This window comes from Rhinopithecus bieti, unplaced genomic scaffold (genome assembly GCF_001698545.2).
Source record: "Rhinopithecus bieti isolate Rb0 unplaced genomic scaffold, ASM169854v2 scaffold_9693, whole genome shotgun sequence".
NCBI classification, from domain to species: Eukaryota; Metazoa; Chordata; class Mammalia; order Primates; family Cercopithecidae; genus Rhinopithecus; species Rhinopithecus bieti.
Window position 1 is genome coordinate 373,862 of NW_016806178.1, and position 16,773 is coordinate 390,634.

At 48.2% G+C, this 16,773-nt stretch overlaps 1 protein-coding gene across 4 annotated transcripts; it reads right to left on the reverse strand.

Moving 5' to 3' along the window:
* Window positions 1-1,047: 1,047 nt before the first annotated feature.
* UBL7 (ubiquitin like 7) lies at window positions 1,048-16,168 on the reverse strand. 4 transcript variants are annotated; one of them, XM_017874931.1, is made up of 12 exons: window positions 16,087-16,104; window positions 15,689-15,756; window positions 13,624-13,836; window positions 11,640-11,759; window positions 7,700-7,782; window positions 6,834-6,918; window positions 6,181-6,238; window positions 5,331-5,464; window positions 5,021-5,070; window positions 4,589-4,756; window positions 3,561-3,683; window positions 1,048-1,302 (listed from the first exon to the last, which is right to left on the reverse strand). In XM_017874931.1, exons 3-12 carry the CDS (start codon window positions 13,805-13,807, stop codon window positions 1,165-1,167), a joined length of 1,143 nt encoding a protein of 380 aa, XP_017730420.1. In that variant the 5' UTR covers window positions 13,808-13,836; window positions 15,689-15,756; window positions 16,087-16,104; the 3' UTR covers window positions 1,048-1,164. The 4 variants fall into 4 exon arrangements, with proteins under 4 accessions (XP_017730420.1, XP_017730419.1, XP_017730417.1 ...); XM_017874930.1 differs by having other exon boundaries at window positions 16,016-16,088; XM_017874928.1 differs by lacking the exon at window positions 15,689-15,756 and having other exon boundaries at window positions 16,087-16,168.
* Window positions 16,169-16,773: the final 605 nt, after the last annotated feature.

Sequence of the window (16,773 nt, forward strand, 5' to 3'; positions counted from 1 at the left end):
AGAGAAAGCAGGCTTGTTCCGAGTGGTTCCTTAGGGCAGAGAGGGGACCAAGGGGTAATGCCCTGGCAAATAGTTAAAGGACAGAATAGGCTGTAAATGGTAAATCTTTTGTTCCTGGAGGAGACAAGCAGAAACCAAACAACCATGACTGGGAATGGTGGAGATGAAACGTCTGCCAAGGCAGAGGGCAGGAACAGACCTCTGAGCCCCTTTCCACCCATGTTATTCCCAAATGAACCAAAATACCATCTGAGGGGAAGAAGATTTTTCCCAACGAAGTATTCAAAGCACTTAAAACCCACTTTCTCAACTTGGACATGTCGGTGATGCCACAGGGAACGTCACAGGGAACACCATGCCAAGGGGAACGTGATTGAGCACAGGCAGATGGAGCAGCAGCTTGGGGGTTGGTGCCCTCTCTTCAATATTAAAGCTGAGCCCTATTCATGTTGGTGTTGTTCTTTAGTATTGCTATTTAACTGCTCTTGTATTTATGCCTTCAGGACAAGGAGCGCCCTGCCTCCTGGCAAAGCTCTGAGGCCCAGGTTCTGGCATCATTACAGAACAAGCATCAAAAAATGCTTGGTAAGAGTAGGCTGGTGGGGTGGACAAGGAAATCTTTGGAAGCCATTGAGAGAGAGAGAAATGTGGAAGGCAAGCTGCCTCCGTTTGCTTCCCAAGAAAGTCGACCCAGCCACTCCCTAGACTGGACGTCTCGGAAGCATAAGCCTCTTCTGGGCACAGCTGTAATCCAGCAGCCACCCTGAAGATTGGGTCGCAGCCCTGCCCAGCCTTCGGCACATCCTGAGGCTGCCAAACTCCAAAGCCCCAGAGAGTCTGGGGGCTATGGCTGGAAACTTCTCCCAGAAGTGAACATGGGTATCTCACAGCATCCCATGATGTGGGGTCTAAAATCCTCCATCCAGGGCCCAGAACCAGGGGCCAGCCCTGCTCTGAGGCCACAGCATCAAGACCAGCACACCTTGTTTGCCCCACTGCCTCCACCAACTCAGATCAGCCAGAAAGGTCAAGAACTGGACAAAGGAGGAGAGTTGACCATCAGGTGGGTATATTGGGGGAGGGAGAGATGGAGGCACCTTCATGAGTGCCTCCCATGGGCAGCAGCCTCTGTAACTTGCTGGGAGTTCAGGGGAAGCAGGGAGTTCATGGGGCTCCTCCAGCAAAGATGAGCTCCAGGGCTGCTTGGATGTCCCCACCGGTGGCCTGCAGGGCCCGCAGGCTCAGCTCATCGTCCTGGATGCCCATGTCTCGTAGCTGCTGTAGCTGGGGCTGCCACTGGCTCTGTGAAAAAATAGGAACGGGCAGAAGCTGTTAGCTGGGATCCAGTGAAGACTCACTTAGGTCTGTGCTTTCCGGGGAAGGAAAGGAAGATGGGGGAGTCCTCAGCAAAGCTGTTGATGCTGAGTTCCACAGAACACGGTACTTCTAGGAAGACTAAAAGATAGGCTTGAGGGTTAAGAGAACAAATCCAAAGTTTTACAATAAAAAAGGAAATTCTTGGCATAAGGATCAAAAGAGAATGTACAAATTATTCACTGTCTGAATTCCAAGAGGCTAAATTACTTTCTTTCTCTTGCTATGTGTACACACACATCAGCAAGATTTTGCTCTTTATGTGATGAGTGTTACAGATTTTTTTCCCAGTTTGTTGTTAGCCTTTGGACTTTGCTTTGGTTTTTTTGTTTGGTTTGGTTTGCCATGCAGAAATTTTCACCTTTTTTTAAATGTTTTAAATTTTTGTGGTATATAGTACGTATATCTATTTGTGGAGTGTAAGAGATGTTTTAAATTTTTCGCCTTTACAAACTCAAAATGCAGAACTTTTATTTAATGGCTCCTGGATACTGAGTTTCGGCCAAGAAAGCCCTTTCCTACTATAAGGATTTGAAGAAATTCACCCATATCTTCTTCTAGTACTTTCATAGCTTCATTAATATCTCTATTTCATGAAGGCAGGGATGAGCACAATTTAGGGAAAACAATGTGTTCACATGTGGGAAGAAGGCAATGCAAAGGGGAAGAAAAGCAAAGTCAAAGAGGCAGGCAGGAATGAGAACATGGAGGGCTTAAAAAAATCCACACAAATCAATTTGAATTCATTTTACAGGCCAGGTGGAACCAGTGAAAGCTCCTGAGCTAGGGAATAAAGTAAACAGGCATCTAGCAACAGGGGAGATGCAAAAATGGAGAAGACAAGTCATTCACACATCCTGCTCCTATTCCCTTACTATCCACAAGGACTACATGGAACACGGAAAACCACACAGGCTTGAACGCTATCGTTACAACTTCATGGCCTTTTGACCCCAGACAAGTTCCAGGAATGATGCTCTACCCATTGGCTTACTATGTGGAATAGAGGAAAAGAGATGTGAAGCAAACAGCTCATGCATGGAGCTGTGAACTACAATGCTGGCTGGCCCCTCAGGTCTGCCCCTTAGCTGCTAGGGTGACCTTTCCCCTCCTTAAAGCTTCCCATGAGCCGGGTGTGGTGGCTCACACCTGTAATCTAGCACTCTGGGAGGCTAAAGTCGGTGAATCACTTGAGCCCAAGAGTTCAAGAAGAGGCTGGGCAACATAGGGAGACCCCCATCTCTACAAAAAGTACAAAAAATTAGCCAGGCATGGTGGTGCATACCTGTAGTCCCTACCTCAGCTACCCAGGAGGCTGAGGTGGGAGGATCACCTGAGCCCAGGAAGTTGAGGCTGCAGTGAGTTGTGATCACACCACTGTACTCCACCCTGGGTGACAGAGTGAGACCCTGTCTCAATCAATCAATCAATCAATCAACGCCTCCCAGGGATCCCTGGTGACTGCTACATCAAGTCATCAAGTCTAATCTCCTCAGGTTGGCATTCAAGCCCCTCACATGTAGGTTCCTGCTCTCTTTCTCTGGCCCCATCGGCGGATCTTCTACACTGGACACTGCATCCTAGCCTCGTAGTTTTGAGTACATCACATATACCTCCACACGTGCACAAACAGGTAGCTGTCTTCACCTGGAAATCATCCCCTTCCTACCTCAAACACCCCCTCCCTAGTTAGCTAACTTCTAATTCTTCTGACAATCAGTATAAATACCCCTCCCTCAGAAAAGTTTTGTCTGACCTAGGCCCTTACTTCAAGCAGCTGGGCTTCTTGCCTTGCTGTTCCCCAGCTCAGTACCTGCCTGGTACCCCTCCATGGCAGGGATGAGAACCAGCTTGCCTCTAGCCCAGCATCTGGACTCCAGCCTAGTATATATATGCTCAGTCAATGCTCACTGAATGAATGAATGAAGTGGCCATGATTATCTAAGCCAGGTGGTCTAGGGAGTCAAGCCATGGTCAGTAGGGGCAGGAGAAGCCATAGTGACCACTGTGTATGGTCTGAGAGTGTGCCCTTGCTGGGAACACTCTGTACCTGTCCCACTGCCATGCTCCAGCTGTTCCCAGAATGAAGCATGCCAGGTGTGAAGGACCCCCAGAGAACAAAAAAAGGCTGGGCATCCAAAATAACAAGGAAGCCACATGGAAACCAGGAAGTGGGGAAGACTGACCTGAAGGCTGGGCTGCCCAGAGGCCTGAAGGGCATGCTGTAGGGCTTGGCTGAAGAGATCATTGGTGATGGGTGTCCCTGACTGGACACCAGAGGACATTGGTGAGGTCCCTGAGGAATGGCCCTAGAGACAAATCAGTGGTCAGTGCCACCCTCAGAGCCATCTCAATCTTATAGCAGATACTCGCTGTTGTCCTATCACCCCATAGTGCTCCTGAGGTACCCAACTTCTGCCTCCCAACAAAGACCTGCCATGAGACAACCAAACAAAGGTACCTAGAAGCTCTCAATGTGGGCAGGAAAGGTTCCATTCTTTTCTGCACTGAGCCCCTTGTCCCAACCTAGGACCCCAGCACTGGGAGAGATGGCCTTGAAAGCTGAAGTGATAGGCCGGGCGCGGTGGCTCAAGCCTGTAATCCCAGCACTTTGGGAGGCCGAGACGGGCGGATCACGAGGTCAGGAGATCGAGACCATCCTGGCTAACACGGTGAAACCCCGTCTCTACTAAAACTAACAAAAAAAAAAAAACTAGCCGGGCAACGTAGCAGCGCCTGTAGTCCCAGCTACTCGGGAGGCTGAGGCAGGAGAATGGCGCGAACCCAGGAGGCGGAGCTTGCAGTGAGCTGAGATTCGGCCACAGCACTCCAGCCTGGGTGACAAAGCGAGACTCCGTCTCCAAAAAAAAAAAAAAAAAAAAAAAAAAAGCTGAAGTGACTTGTTACCCAGAAATGCTTAAGCTGGTAGTGTCTGCTTCCTGTCAGGGATGAGGAAGGGCATATTGTGTGAGGGGAGAGTCTTCTGAACTAATAGGAGGGACTACTCAGGACCATGTTAAAATCTAGACCTCTGAGTCCTCAAGGCAAGTGAAGGGGAGGTCGCTCAAGCTGCAGTAAGAAATCCCCACCAGGAGTCCAGGGTTCAGCTTAAACTAGATCTAGCACCAGGGTCAGCAAAGGCAAATCTATTCTACTGCTGGGGAGCTTGTTCCTTGGGGACCCAGCCTTGATCTTCTAGGCCCTGTCTTCATACCTGGGTGCCAGGAGTTGGTGTGTGCGAGCTGCTCTCTGGAGTGCTGGCCAGGGCCAGGGCGGTGGCCAGCTCACTCTGGGTGATGGGCCGAGGCCCAGCAGCTCCACTGTACCCCAGGGAGGCTGGGCGGGAGCTGGGCGTACTGCTAGAGGGTGTGGACCTGGAGTTCTAGGGAAAGAAGACACTCAGAATCAGGCAAGCAGTACTCTGAAACTTCCAGATGAACTTCACCCACCTCCAGGAATAGTTCTTGGGGAAACTCTTAAGCTCCCAGGTTCAGAAAGGAATCCCAAAGCAGAAATAGTATGACATGGTCTTGGCCCCCCAATGGCCTGTGTCCACCTCCCAGCCTTGGGAGTGCCAGGTCCCAGGATGCAGCTCATTCCCAGCACCAACTCCCCCAAATGGCAGGCAGGCAGGCAGTCCACTTACTGGGTGAAAGTCGTCCTCATCATCCGAGAGCCCTTCAAACAGGAAGCCACCTGGAGGAGGACGAACAGATTTCAGGAGGAAGAACAGAAAGGCACAGGCGCAGCTCCAGAATCTCAGCTCAAGTTACTCTCCAAATTCATATTTTCATCTCTCCCCTTGGAAAATTACAGGACAGATGCACTTCCTGACTCAAACCGAGAGTTCCCAAGGAACGCCCTCTGCCAACGCTATACATAGCTGCTGAGTAAAGCAAATTCCTGGGCCACTGCCGGCTCCTAAGGGGCCCATATTACGCTATTCAGGGGCTCACCTGGCATATCCCGGTATGAGCTGGAGGGCATGCTCCGGGAAGAGGAGTCAGTCCCTGGCATCGGGGCACTGCCTGCTACTGAGTGCAGAACCAGGACAATGGCATTGACGAGGGCTGGGTGAGCAGGCACCAACCTAGGACAGAAGCAGGAAGAAACCCAAGGGTGACTCCAAAAGAGCACCCTCGACCATGACAAGAGTTCTGGGTGCCCTCTCACAACAATGCAGCCACCTGTGCCTGCCCTCAAATTCCTTGGTCTTCAGCATCTTCCGCCAGGAAGATTTATCCTCCTGCTGATCTGCCCCCAGCAACGGGAGCAAGGCCTTCAATTCCTGGGTCCACTGCAGATTCTTCACCCTCTCCGTAGGCAAGGCACGATGGCAAAGGTGCAGCCTGGGAGGCTCAGGGTTCTGGCCTGAGCACATGAGGAGCCTCTGGTCTAGGCACCACTACTACATCAGGCAACCCGGACAGGTCCCTTCTTTTCTCAGGGTGGGGCTGTTTTCTTCACTTGCAAAATGAGGACATGTCCTTTCCAGCTTTGACACTTTATGGATCTGTACACCTGCTTCTCCTTTCACCAGTTTAAAATCCTTGGAAAGCTCCCTAATTTCTACCAAATGAAACCTAAACTGAGCCAGGCAGGCAAGATCCTTTCCCTCAGAATCCTGCTTCCTCCCAACACTCTTGACAAAAGCCCTGCTCTTGGGCTTTGCTCTTTCTCACCCCCAACATATTTAGAGGGTAGACTTGGTGACAGACTATGGATGGGCTCCCAGAGCAGACTGTAGGCTGACAATTAGCACATGGGGAGAGAGAAGGTACCCTCTAATAGGACAGGTACACTTACGTATCAAGCATATTGGGATCAGCAAAGACAGAGAAGAGGTCCTTGTCCTGGAGAACCCCTGAAAAAGAGCAGAGCTCACCTCAGGGAAAGGAAATCAGCCAGATCCACGAGGGAGAAGAGGCTTTGTGTCTCAGAGCAACCAGCTCAACAGGGACACAGGACAACAAGCCAATCTTCATCAGAAGTAGAGGAAACAAAGCACCAAGCAACATAATTCAGGTACTCCCGATTTTGCTCTAAGGAGGATGGTCCCCAGCTCTCCACCTCCCCCTGCACTTCACTCACATCACAGACTGGGTACCAACACACCTGTCTCTTTCTCCCGTATCTCTGGGCTCTTCCCTTACTCAGGGCTCTTCCCTCACTCAAGGTGTGCAAGACTCCTTCCCTGATTGCTGTGATGTGGGCTAACTACTGTCCTCATTTGGCATCCTCATACCCTTATTTACGATGTTAGTTAGGCCATTATCTCTCTGTGGGACTGAGAGCTCTTAAAGTGCTGGGTATATCAAACACACCTTGATTAGTCTCCCTCTTCCCACAAGACCAGTCATTCTTCAAAAGATAGTCTAAGTCTCTTTAGAAGAACTGTCTTCTCCTGTTTTCTCCTTTTCCGACAACTCCTATTTCTGCAAATTCAGTCCTGCACTTACCAAGAGCAATGGGGTCACTGCTGAGGCCTGGGGTGGCCACAATGATCTGATCCAGAGATTCCTTATTGCCGAGCATCTTAAAGACCTGCAGGAGAAATGGGGAGGGCTGAGCACTCCAACCAGCTCAATGCACTCATCAAATGCCCACATTGTGCTGAGGACTTCCTGCCTTTAAGTGCTTGCATGTACATCACCACAATGGAACAATAGCCCCGGAAACAGATGAACCTCTTTTTGGTCTAAGATCGTAGCTTACTGGAGGGGAAACAAACAATTAAAAAAAAGAAAAGAAAAAAAAAAAGGCAAGACCACAGTAAACCTTCAAATCTCTGTGCTCCTTTTCCCCACCTACAGTTTAATGCTTCCAAAATAAAAGCTCTCATTACAAGCGTGGTAACAAAGGTTTCTCTAGGTTCCAAAAGTCCTTTTCAATCTCTGTACAATTACTATTTCATATTTGTATATATTGCTAAGTTCACAGCTGTACTAATTTTGCCTCTCAGCTCTCCTACAGAAAGACATCAGCCCACTTCCCCAGTAAGGACATCTAGGTCAAGGGGCGATAAGCAGGCAGTTCAGCCAAAGTCGAAGAACAAGGTCCAGCAGAAACAGTATGTGGATCTTTTGGCTGTCACCATACGGGCAGGTTGTATGATTATCATTAGAGGGAATCAACAATGCCTGACTGAGACAGGCTCTTTGGGGAAAGACAGGGCTCTACTGAGGCCCACAGACATGGCAAAAACTCCCCAAGGAACTCTTGGTTGTCATGGAAACGGGCTTCCAGCTCCCACTCCACACCACTCGCCAGCCAGCGTTCACACCCTCTCCTACAGTCCTGGCTGGGGGCCGTGGCACACACTCACCGCTTCCCTGTAAGAGGAGCTGCTGTGCAGGGCAGTGTGCAGCACCCGGAACTCTCTCATGGCAGCCACTTTGTCCACAGGTTCTGGCGGACAAGACACTCAGAGTTACCCTACAGCACAGGCCCTGTCTCTTCCACAGACATGGTAACATCATTTCAGCATGTGCCAAGGAGCAGCCTGGTCTGTGCATTCCCTTCCCTTATTACCCCTTAAGAATGTGAGTGCCCACTCAGAAAAACCCATTTGTGCCACGGATGTGAAAACTGCTAGTAAGCATCTTTACATTCGCTTGTAAGCATCTTCCACAGATAAAACAAACAAATTCAACCTGTGGCAAAGGAGAAAAATAGTGCTCTGATCAACATCCCACTGCAGGAATTCCAGACTAATACCATTTGGTTGTTGGTGTTTTGCCTTTGTTTTCGGACACAATCTCATCTCTTGCCCAGGCCGGAGTACAGTGGCGCAGTCTCGGCTCACTGCAACCTCCACCTCCCTGGTTGAAGCGACTCTCGTGCCTCAGCCTCCCGAGTAGCTGGGATTATAAGCGTGCAATTATCCACTCCTGGATAATTTTTGTATTTTTAGTAGACACAGGGTTTCACCATATTGGTCAGACTGGTCTCAAACTCCTGACCTCAAGTGATCCAGTGCCTCGGCTTCCCAAAGTGCTAGGATTACAGGCGTGAGCCACCATGCCCCGCCCTGGGTCACACTTTTTAAAGTATGGTTATCCTCCTGAAGGACCACTACTTGTGACTGTACTGACTGTGTACTGCCCAACTCCAGGGGCACCACTCCCAAAGCAAGGTGAATAGCACTCCTGGGGTTCAGTGTGGCAACCACATCCTTATTGACAGTCCTGATCATGAGGCTGTCTTTTGAAAAATAGTCACCGTAAGTAAATTACCTAATTTATTCATTCAACAAACATGTACTAAGCATTTACTCCATGCCTGACTTTGGACAAGGAACTAGAATGTGAAAAATAAGAACCCCTGCCGTCAAGAAACTCTTACGGCAGTAGGAGAAATGAGACTACATCAAACACACAATTACAAAATGCCACGCTGAGGACCTCAACAGAGATGTGGATCCCAGCTAGGGCACCAGGAACACAAAGGCAGACAGCCACCACTGAGAGGGAGGGTAAAGACAGAGAGCTGCCTCCCAGAGGAGACCATTTGAAATGGGTATCAAAGAGAGAGCCGATATTTGCTGGGGGGTGAAGGTATTCCAAGCCTAAATGAGAACATGTGCAAAGGCATGGGAGAAGAAAAGAATGTGGTGCTTTGAACAAACAGCAAGTCATTCTTTGTGGCTGCAGCTTGGGGTACGCATCCCAGCTCAAACAGCAGGCTAATAAAGTGAGGTCCTGAAGGGATTTGTAACCTGCCATGGAGAACCACCAAAGGGATCCAGCTGGGAAGACAGACAACAATGGGTTCTCCTCCTACAGATCCTAATCTGTAGAAGAACACGAAATGTGATTCCTTTGTGAAGAAAAGCACTCAAGGAGAAAATATCTAAAACACTGTTACAAGACAGTTTCTTCACAGATCTAAGAGTTTATTGTAACCTTCCAATAAAAAGGTCATTTGTTTCAAAAATAATCCTCCAGGTAGAAGGTGGGAGGAAAAGGACTCTTAATATCTTAAGCCAGTATTCAGCTAAGAGTCATGGCTGTCACTGTAAGATCTCTGAGCTAAATTCATTCTTTGAAAGTGGAAGGCAGCCAGCCCAGCGGAAATGGTTTTCCTCTTGAGCCAGGAAAACCCCTGGTCCATATCCCAGCTCTTGCATTCACTTTCTAAGTAGCTGACCTTGAATAAATGCCTTTCTAACCCTTTTCTTCCTCCATAAGATGCTAATGCTGTTACTTACCCTGCAGGGCCACTGTAATGATTAAATGAGGTATAAAAGGGAAAAAACCTGGCTCACAAAAGCCACAAATGTTATTTTCCTTCTGTTAATGCCCTCCAGCCAAAGAGCTGAGGGTCATATCTGTATTTAAACTAGTTGGGCGTACTGCTCAGTACAGAGAGAAGAATGAACACCATAGGAAACCATCGGCTGTCTCAGTAAGAGGATATTAGAAAGGACTTCTTGGTTTTTTTTTTGAGACAGAGTTTCGCTCTTGTTGCCCAGGCTGGAGTACAATGGCATGATCTCGGCTCATGGCAACCTCTGCCTCCCGGGTTCAACCGATTCTCCTGCCTCAGTCTCTCAAGTAGCTGGGATTACAGGCATGCACCACCATGCCCGGCTTATTTTTTATTTTGAGTAGAGACGGGGTTTCTCCATGTTGGTCAGGCTTGTCTCGAACTCCCAACCTCAGGTGATCTGCCCGCCTCGGCCTCCCAAAGTGCTGGATTACAGGCATGAGCCGCTGAGCCCAGCCAGAAAGGGCTTCTTACACGATTTTGGCTTTGTCTGGGTGATTTGGGGAAAAATTTAAAGAAGTGAGGTTTTACTCCGGATAGGATGCTTTTGGCAGTGGGAGTGATTTTATAATTGAGTATTTTAATAACTCTTACCTAGAAGGAAGGAAAACTAGAGCAAGGTGGAAGCTGTAATTGGCAAAGAAGCAGCTGTTACTCTCATCAGCCAAGACAGAAAGATACTTGGTCACTTTTGTGATTTGGATAATGCTCATGTTTTTGTCTCTGTTCAGCAATGATAGGGATCTTGTTTTTGTCTTAATCCATAGTGGTCTCAGAGTGGCCTTGACTGATACTGGGGATCTGTACAATTGTTCATGTTCCCCAAAAGGACTCCAAGGCCAGGCTGTGAGTGCCAGGCCAACCTCTGGATGTCAGGAACTCCGTTCCTCTTTCTCACTTCCCATCAGGGTATGAAAGACATTTTTGTCTTTTACGGTTATAACTGAAAGGGGGGTAAATTTCAAACTGATAACTAGTCACAGCAATCATGAACATTATAAAAAGATGTCAACCTGCCAGTTTAACAAAGCTAATCTCTTTTACACAGCTTAGCTTTATTCTTGGAGAGGCTTTTAAAACACACATGCAAAATTTAAATCATGAATTCCAAGCACCTTCTATTTATAAACCAAAAAGGCATCCGAGGCTTTGTATATTTTCTCCAAGAGCTATTTAAATACTCTTTGAATATCTTCAGGAAAATAAATTACCAGTATAGCAAGAGCAGTTAGCTGACTGAACAAATCACCACCTGAGGCAGTTTGTAGGAAGATTTGTTAACAAGGGAACAAACTGGGGCATTAGGAAAGTGCCAAAAGTTTCCAGTTTTTTCTAATGAGAACAACAATAATAAAAGGATACAAAGTTTACTTTGTATCACTGAAAAATAAACTGTTAAAGGAGTTTAAGTAGACACAAACTCACTATCCCATTAGGAAACAGTGGATGACAAACTTAGAAAGTGAAGAAACAGTCAGGAATGGTGCCTGTACTTTGGGAGGCTGAGGTGGGGCGGATGGCTTGGGTCAGGAGTTCGAGACCAGGCTGACCAACATGGAGACACCCCGTCTCTACTAAAAATACAAAAATTAGCTGGGCGTAGTGGCACATGTCTGTAATCCCAGCTACTCAGGAGGCTGAGGCATGAGAATCACTTGAACCCGGGAGGTGGAGGCTGTAGTGAGCCAAGATCAAGATTGTGCCACTGCACTCCAGCCTGGGCAACAGAGTGAGACTCTGTCTCAAAAAAAAAAACAAAAACCAAAAAACAAAGTGGAGAAACAAATCTCCCATTAGTGATACCAGCAGTAAGAAGGTCAAAATTGGACTCTGTTTATCAGCATGGTCTAATCCAATAAGTAATAAAGATATCATTTATCATCAGCTCAGTAAATCATCCCTTTGTTCCACCCAGGCTTGTGTCTCAAGAACACATAGACCTTTCCCTTGCAGATATTACAGAAACTCTGCCTGCTTAAGGGCTGACCCTCACTCACCTGGTTTCTGATCAGGTTCGGGCCAGGACTTTCGCAGAACATGGACGGTGGACCCAGGTTGAATACCATAGAAGTCAAGTGTCTGGTCATCTTTTAGCTTCCGACCACAGTAGATCAGATCTAAAAAAAGAACTGTCCACTTACATTTTGCTCCTCAAAACAAATTTAGATGGTTTTTGTTCCCTGAGAACCTTATTTTGATTGGATAGATACCTGGAGCATGATACATGTTTTAAAAGATACTCTTATTTAATAACTTAATACTTTTTTTTTTCTTTCTGAAATAGGGTCTTACTCTGTTGCCCAGGCTTGAGTGCAATGGCACCATCACGGTTCACTGCAGCCTCAACCTCCTGGGCTCAAGCAATTCTCCCGCCTCAGCCTCCTGAGTAGCTGGGACTATGGGCACATGCCACCACACCCAGCTAATTTTTGTAGTTTTTTGTAGAGATAGGGTTTTGCCATGTTGCCCAGACTAGTCTCTTAACTCCTGGGCTCAAGGGATCCTCCTGCCTTAGCCTCACAAAGTGCTGGGATGACACGCGTGAGCCACCACGTCTAGCCAATTAAATATATTTTAACAACTATTTGCAAATATAAACTCATAAAACGGACTTACATAGAATCTGGCCAGATATGGTGGCTCACGCCTATAATCCCAGCACTTTTGGAGCCTGGCCAACATGGCGAAACCCTGTCTCTACTAAAAATACAAAAATTAGGGCCAGGCACGGTGGCTCACACCTGTAATCCCAGCACTTTCGGAGGCCGAGGTGGGTGGATCACCTGAGGTCAGGAGTTCAAGGCCAGTCTGGCCAAGATGGTGAAACCTCGTCTCTACCAAAAATACAAAAATTAGCCAGGCATGGTGGAAGGCGCCTGTAATCCCACCTACTCAGGAGGCTGAGGCAGGAAAATTGCCTGAACCTGGGAGAGAGAGGTTACAATGAGCTGAGATCGTGCCACTGCACTCCAGCCTGGGTCACAGAGCGAGACTCCGTCTCAAAAAAAAAACAGGATTCACATAGAATCTATCCATAGAAAAGCTCTAGAGTTTAACATTGTGAAGACTGCCCAATTTAAATCAATGGAAAAACAACAAAACAGGATGAACCCAATCCAGGTATGACTGAAAACATCTTTTTTGCCAGTTGGATCCTTTAGCTATTATAAATTACCTTTCCAGTATAATTTAATTATATTTAAATTCCTCCCTCCTCCACCTGGACTGCTCACGCCATTTTCATTTTCCTTTTTACTGCCTTTTTTTTTAACCAATCAACCAAGCAAATCCTCCTAATCGTCCCTTAAGACCTACCTCAAATATACTGAGGAGCCTCCCCTGACCAACTTCTCCTTCCCTAACTCACCCCAAACGTCTGTTCTTTCAGAAAAAGAATTCACAACATTGGCTGGGAGTGGTAGCTCATGCCTGTAATTCCAGCAGTTTGGGAGGCCAAGGTGGGCAGATCACAAGGTCAAGAGTTCAAGACCAGCCTGGCCAACATGGTGAAACCCCATGTCTCTGCTAAAAATATAAAAATTAGCTGGGCATGGTGGCACATGTCTGTAATCCCAGCTACTTGGGAGGCTGAGGCAGGAGAATTGCTTGAACTGGGACCCGGGAGACAGAGGTTGCAGTGAGCTGCAATCGCAAAACTGCAGTCCAGCCTGGGCTACAGAGCAAGACTTCGTCTAAAAAATAAATTTAAAATAATAATAATAAATAAATAAATAAATAAAATAAGACAATGTCATAAAGAACCTGGTGATAAAGTAGTTCAGTATAATACATGGCTGAAAATGGCAACCAGTAGTTTCATTATATGATTTGTGTTTCTATTTACCCAACACTCACTTCCCTGGAGTGTTAACATTATGAGGCAACAAATCCCAAGCCCTTACTTTACTCTTGTAATTCCAGAAGTATCCTCCCCTAAAAGAGATCAGAGCAGCAGCCCAACCCCATTCCAGAGAGACTCACCAATCAGCTCAGGGTCTGGAACAGACTCCTGGAGTTTACCAGCAATAAGCTGCTTCAGAAATGAAATACTATAGCCCCCAAGCGAGTATTCTCCCAGTTCTGTCTCTGGCAACCGAAGAATAGACTTTGGAGCAAGTGGCTGGTCAGCCAGCTTCACCGCCAGGTGCCAGTCTGAGAGAGACATCCTCTCTCTTTCGCGCTCTCTCTTTCTCCCTGTAAAAGAACAAAGCCTCAGTGGTTAAAAGACAGACCACCACCCTACTCCACCCCCACCCACCAAAGGGTTGAATAAAAGACAATTCAACGTGACACTGTTGAAGAAGCACAGGGTGCCCCATCAGGAGGCCAGAACTAGAATCTGGGGTTCTCTCTCTACTCATACTGTGATGGACAGCTCTCTAGGCCTCAGTTTCTTCATCCCTAATGTGGACATAAAAACGCCATCCAACCTAATAGTAATGTTATGAAAGAGATCATCTAACCCTCTCCCTTCTGTATGCTCCTTTTCCCAATTTTCTTCAACTCTTGTTTGAACCAGTAGAACAGCCTTATAACAAGTTCCCTAACTCTTGCCTCTCCCTATCAAATATCTATGCTGCCACTTAACAACCCGTCATTCTAAAACACAGATCTGATCAAGTCACTTCTTTGCTTAGAACTCTTCCAATGTCGGGCTGGGTGCAGTGACTCATGCCTGTAATACTAGCACTTTGGGAGGTCTAGACAGGCAGACTGCCTGAGCTCAGGAGTTTGAGACCAGCCTGGCCAACATGGTGAAACTCATCTCTACTAAAAATACAAAAATTAGCCGGGCATGGTAGTGCACACCTGTAGTCCCAGCTACTCGGAAGGCTGAGGTTGCAGTGAGCCAAGATCTCACTTCACTGTACTCCAGCCTGGGTGACATGAGACTCTGTCGCAAAAAATAAATAAATAAAAATTTAAAAAAGCAACCCAGAGGCGGTGGCTCACACGTGTAATCCTAGCACTTTGGGAGGCCGAGGCGGCCGAACACTTAAGATCAGGTGTTCAGGCCGGGCGTGGTGGCTCAAGCCTGTAATCCCAGCACTTTGGGAGGCCGAGCGAGGACGGGCGGATCCATAGGTTCAGGAGATCGGGGGACCATCCTGGCCTAATACGCGTGAAACCCCGTCTCTACTAAAAAATACAAAAAACTAGCCGGGCGACGAGGCGGGCGCCTGTAAGTCCCAGCTACCTCGGAGGCTGAGACAGGAGAATGGCGTAACCCAGGAGGCGGAGCTTGCAGTGAGCTAGATCCGGCCACTGCACTCCAGCCTGGGCAGCAGAGCAAGACTCCGTTCAAAAAAAAAAAAAAAAAAAAAAAAAGATCAGGTGTTCGAAACCAGCCTGGCCAACATAGTGAAACTACGTCTCTACTGTAATAGAAAAAAATTAGTCAGGCATGGTGGCAGGCGCTTGTAATCAATCCCAGCTACTTGGGAGGCTGAGGCAGGAGAATTGCTTGAATCCGGGAGGCGGAGGTTGCAGTGAGTCGAGGTTGCAGTGAGTCGAGGTTGCAGTGAGTCGAGATAGCGCCACTGCCCTCCAGCTTGGGCGACAGAGACTCCGTCCCCGCCCTCCCTCCCCGCCCCCCACCAAAAAAGACATCTTCCAATGCCTCCAAACCATCTATATAAATTAAGTATAAACTTCATCGCCTGGCTTACAAAACTCCCTACCAGGCTCCTTCCCCAACAGAGCCCTACCCTGCCAGGGGCCTCCACAACATGTAAGTACACACTCATAACAAAGCTCTCCCCTATTTTACACCTCTGCTCATCTAACTCTGCAAGTAATTTCTCTTCCCTTTTTGGCCTCTTAGCAAACTCCTACCGAAACCAACACAGATTCAACAACCTCAGTCCCCTCTCTTTCCTCTGTTGTTCCCACATCCCCTCAGAACAAAAGGGCTACAAATATCTGCCTGCTCCCTCCTCCACCCCAATTCTTGAAGGCCCTTGGAAACAAAAGACTAAAGTTTTCCTCATCCTTGTCCCCACACCTGGCATATATGGACCCCAGAAAATAAATCAGAAACTCTTACGGCGGAAGAATCTTGCAAAGCAAGATAAGTTCTTGTTATAGTCATCATTATTGCTTCCAAAGAGACCTCTGGTAGGGAAGAGGAAAGAAAAGGCTGTGAAGCTGCCTAGCAGACCTTAAAGCATCCTCAAGGTACCTTCCACATCAAGTTTATACCAGAAGGAGGTCGTTTTATATACCATGTCTCACTTAATCCTCACAACGGTTCCCTGCGGCAGGCATTAGCCACATTTTAAGGATGAGGGAACCAAGACTCAGTAAAGTCACTGGCCCAAGGTCACAGATCGCTAGCAATGGGGCAGGGGCACATATCTGGTGGCGACCTCACCGCTCCAGTGGGACCAGCTAATTAGCTGACACACATCGAGCCCGCGCTGCCCAGGGACCCAGCGCCCTCACCCGTCCCGCGGAAGGAACCCGGCCGCACTGCCGCCGGTGTAAACACTCACTCTGGCCCTCTAGCCGGAAACCGGAAATTCCGCGCTGCATTCTGGGAGTTGTAGTTCCCGCTGTGGCCCCCGCCCCCTTATAGACAGCCTAGTTGCAAGGCTTCCGGTTCTAGGGGAGGGCGTGGCTTCCTCGCTCTTTGAAATGACCGGCGCCCGGGCCTCTTGGTGCTTTCGTCGGAGAGGGTTGCATTTCCAGTCATTCTTCAGCCTGGTGATTCCCGCGCTCCCCTGAGGAGCTTATGAAGTACGTCGGTTCTGCCAGGTTGGAACGCGCTGCTGGACACTCGGCCGTAAGGCGGATCCTGAATCCCCTCCCACTCCGACCCTTCCCTCCAGAAGGACCGGTTCCCAAGAGGCCTCTTAAGACACATCCCAGGGGTTTCCCACGGCCCTCACGATGAAAACTGCTGTCCGCTGGTGCTGGCAGCCTCTTCTGTGCTCCTCGCCGCTGACTTCCTGCGGCGGGCCTACCTGTGGAGGCATACCGGGAACCGGACGTTGACCCCCTCCAAAAGTTGGGTCCTTGAAGAGAGCTACTAACTTGGGTTCCTGATACACCCTCTACATGCAGTGGTGAAGCTTATCTAACAGTCATTCATAGAATCAGTTTGGGGAGGGGAATTTTCTCTGAACGCTC

What these genes read in the sequence shown, in the direction of transcription:
- UBL7 (XM_017874928.1), bottom strand. Translation starts at nt 13,807, where the DNA reads ATGTCTCTCTCAGACTGGCACCTGGCGGTGAAGCTGGCTGACCAGCCA. An exon ending in GATCCCAATATGCTTGATAC is followed by an intron (nt 5,465 to 6,180) that starts GTAAGTGTACCT and finishes CTTCTGTCCTAG; the next exon opens with GTTGGTGCCTGCTCACCCAG. An exon ending in ATGAGGACGACTTTCACCCA is followed by an intron (nt 4,757 to 5,020) that starts GTAAGTGGACTG and finishes TTCTTTCCCTAG; the next exon opens with AACTCCAGGTCCACACCCTC.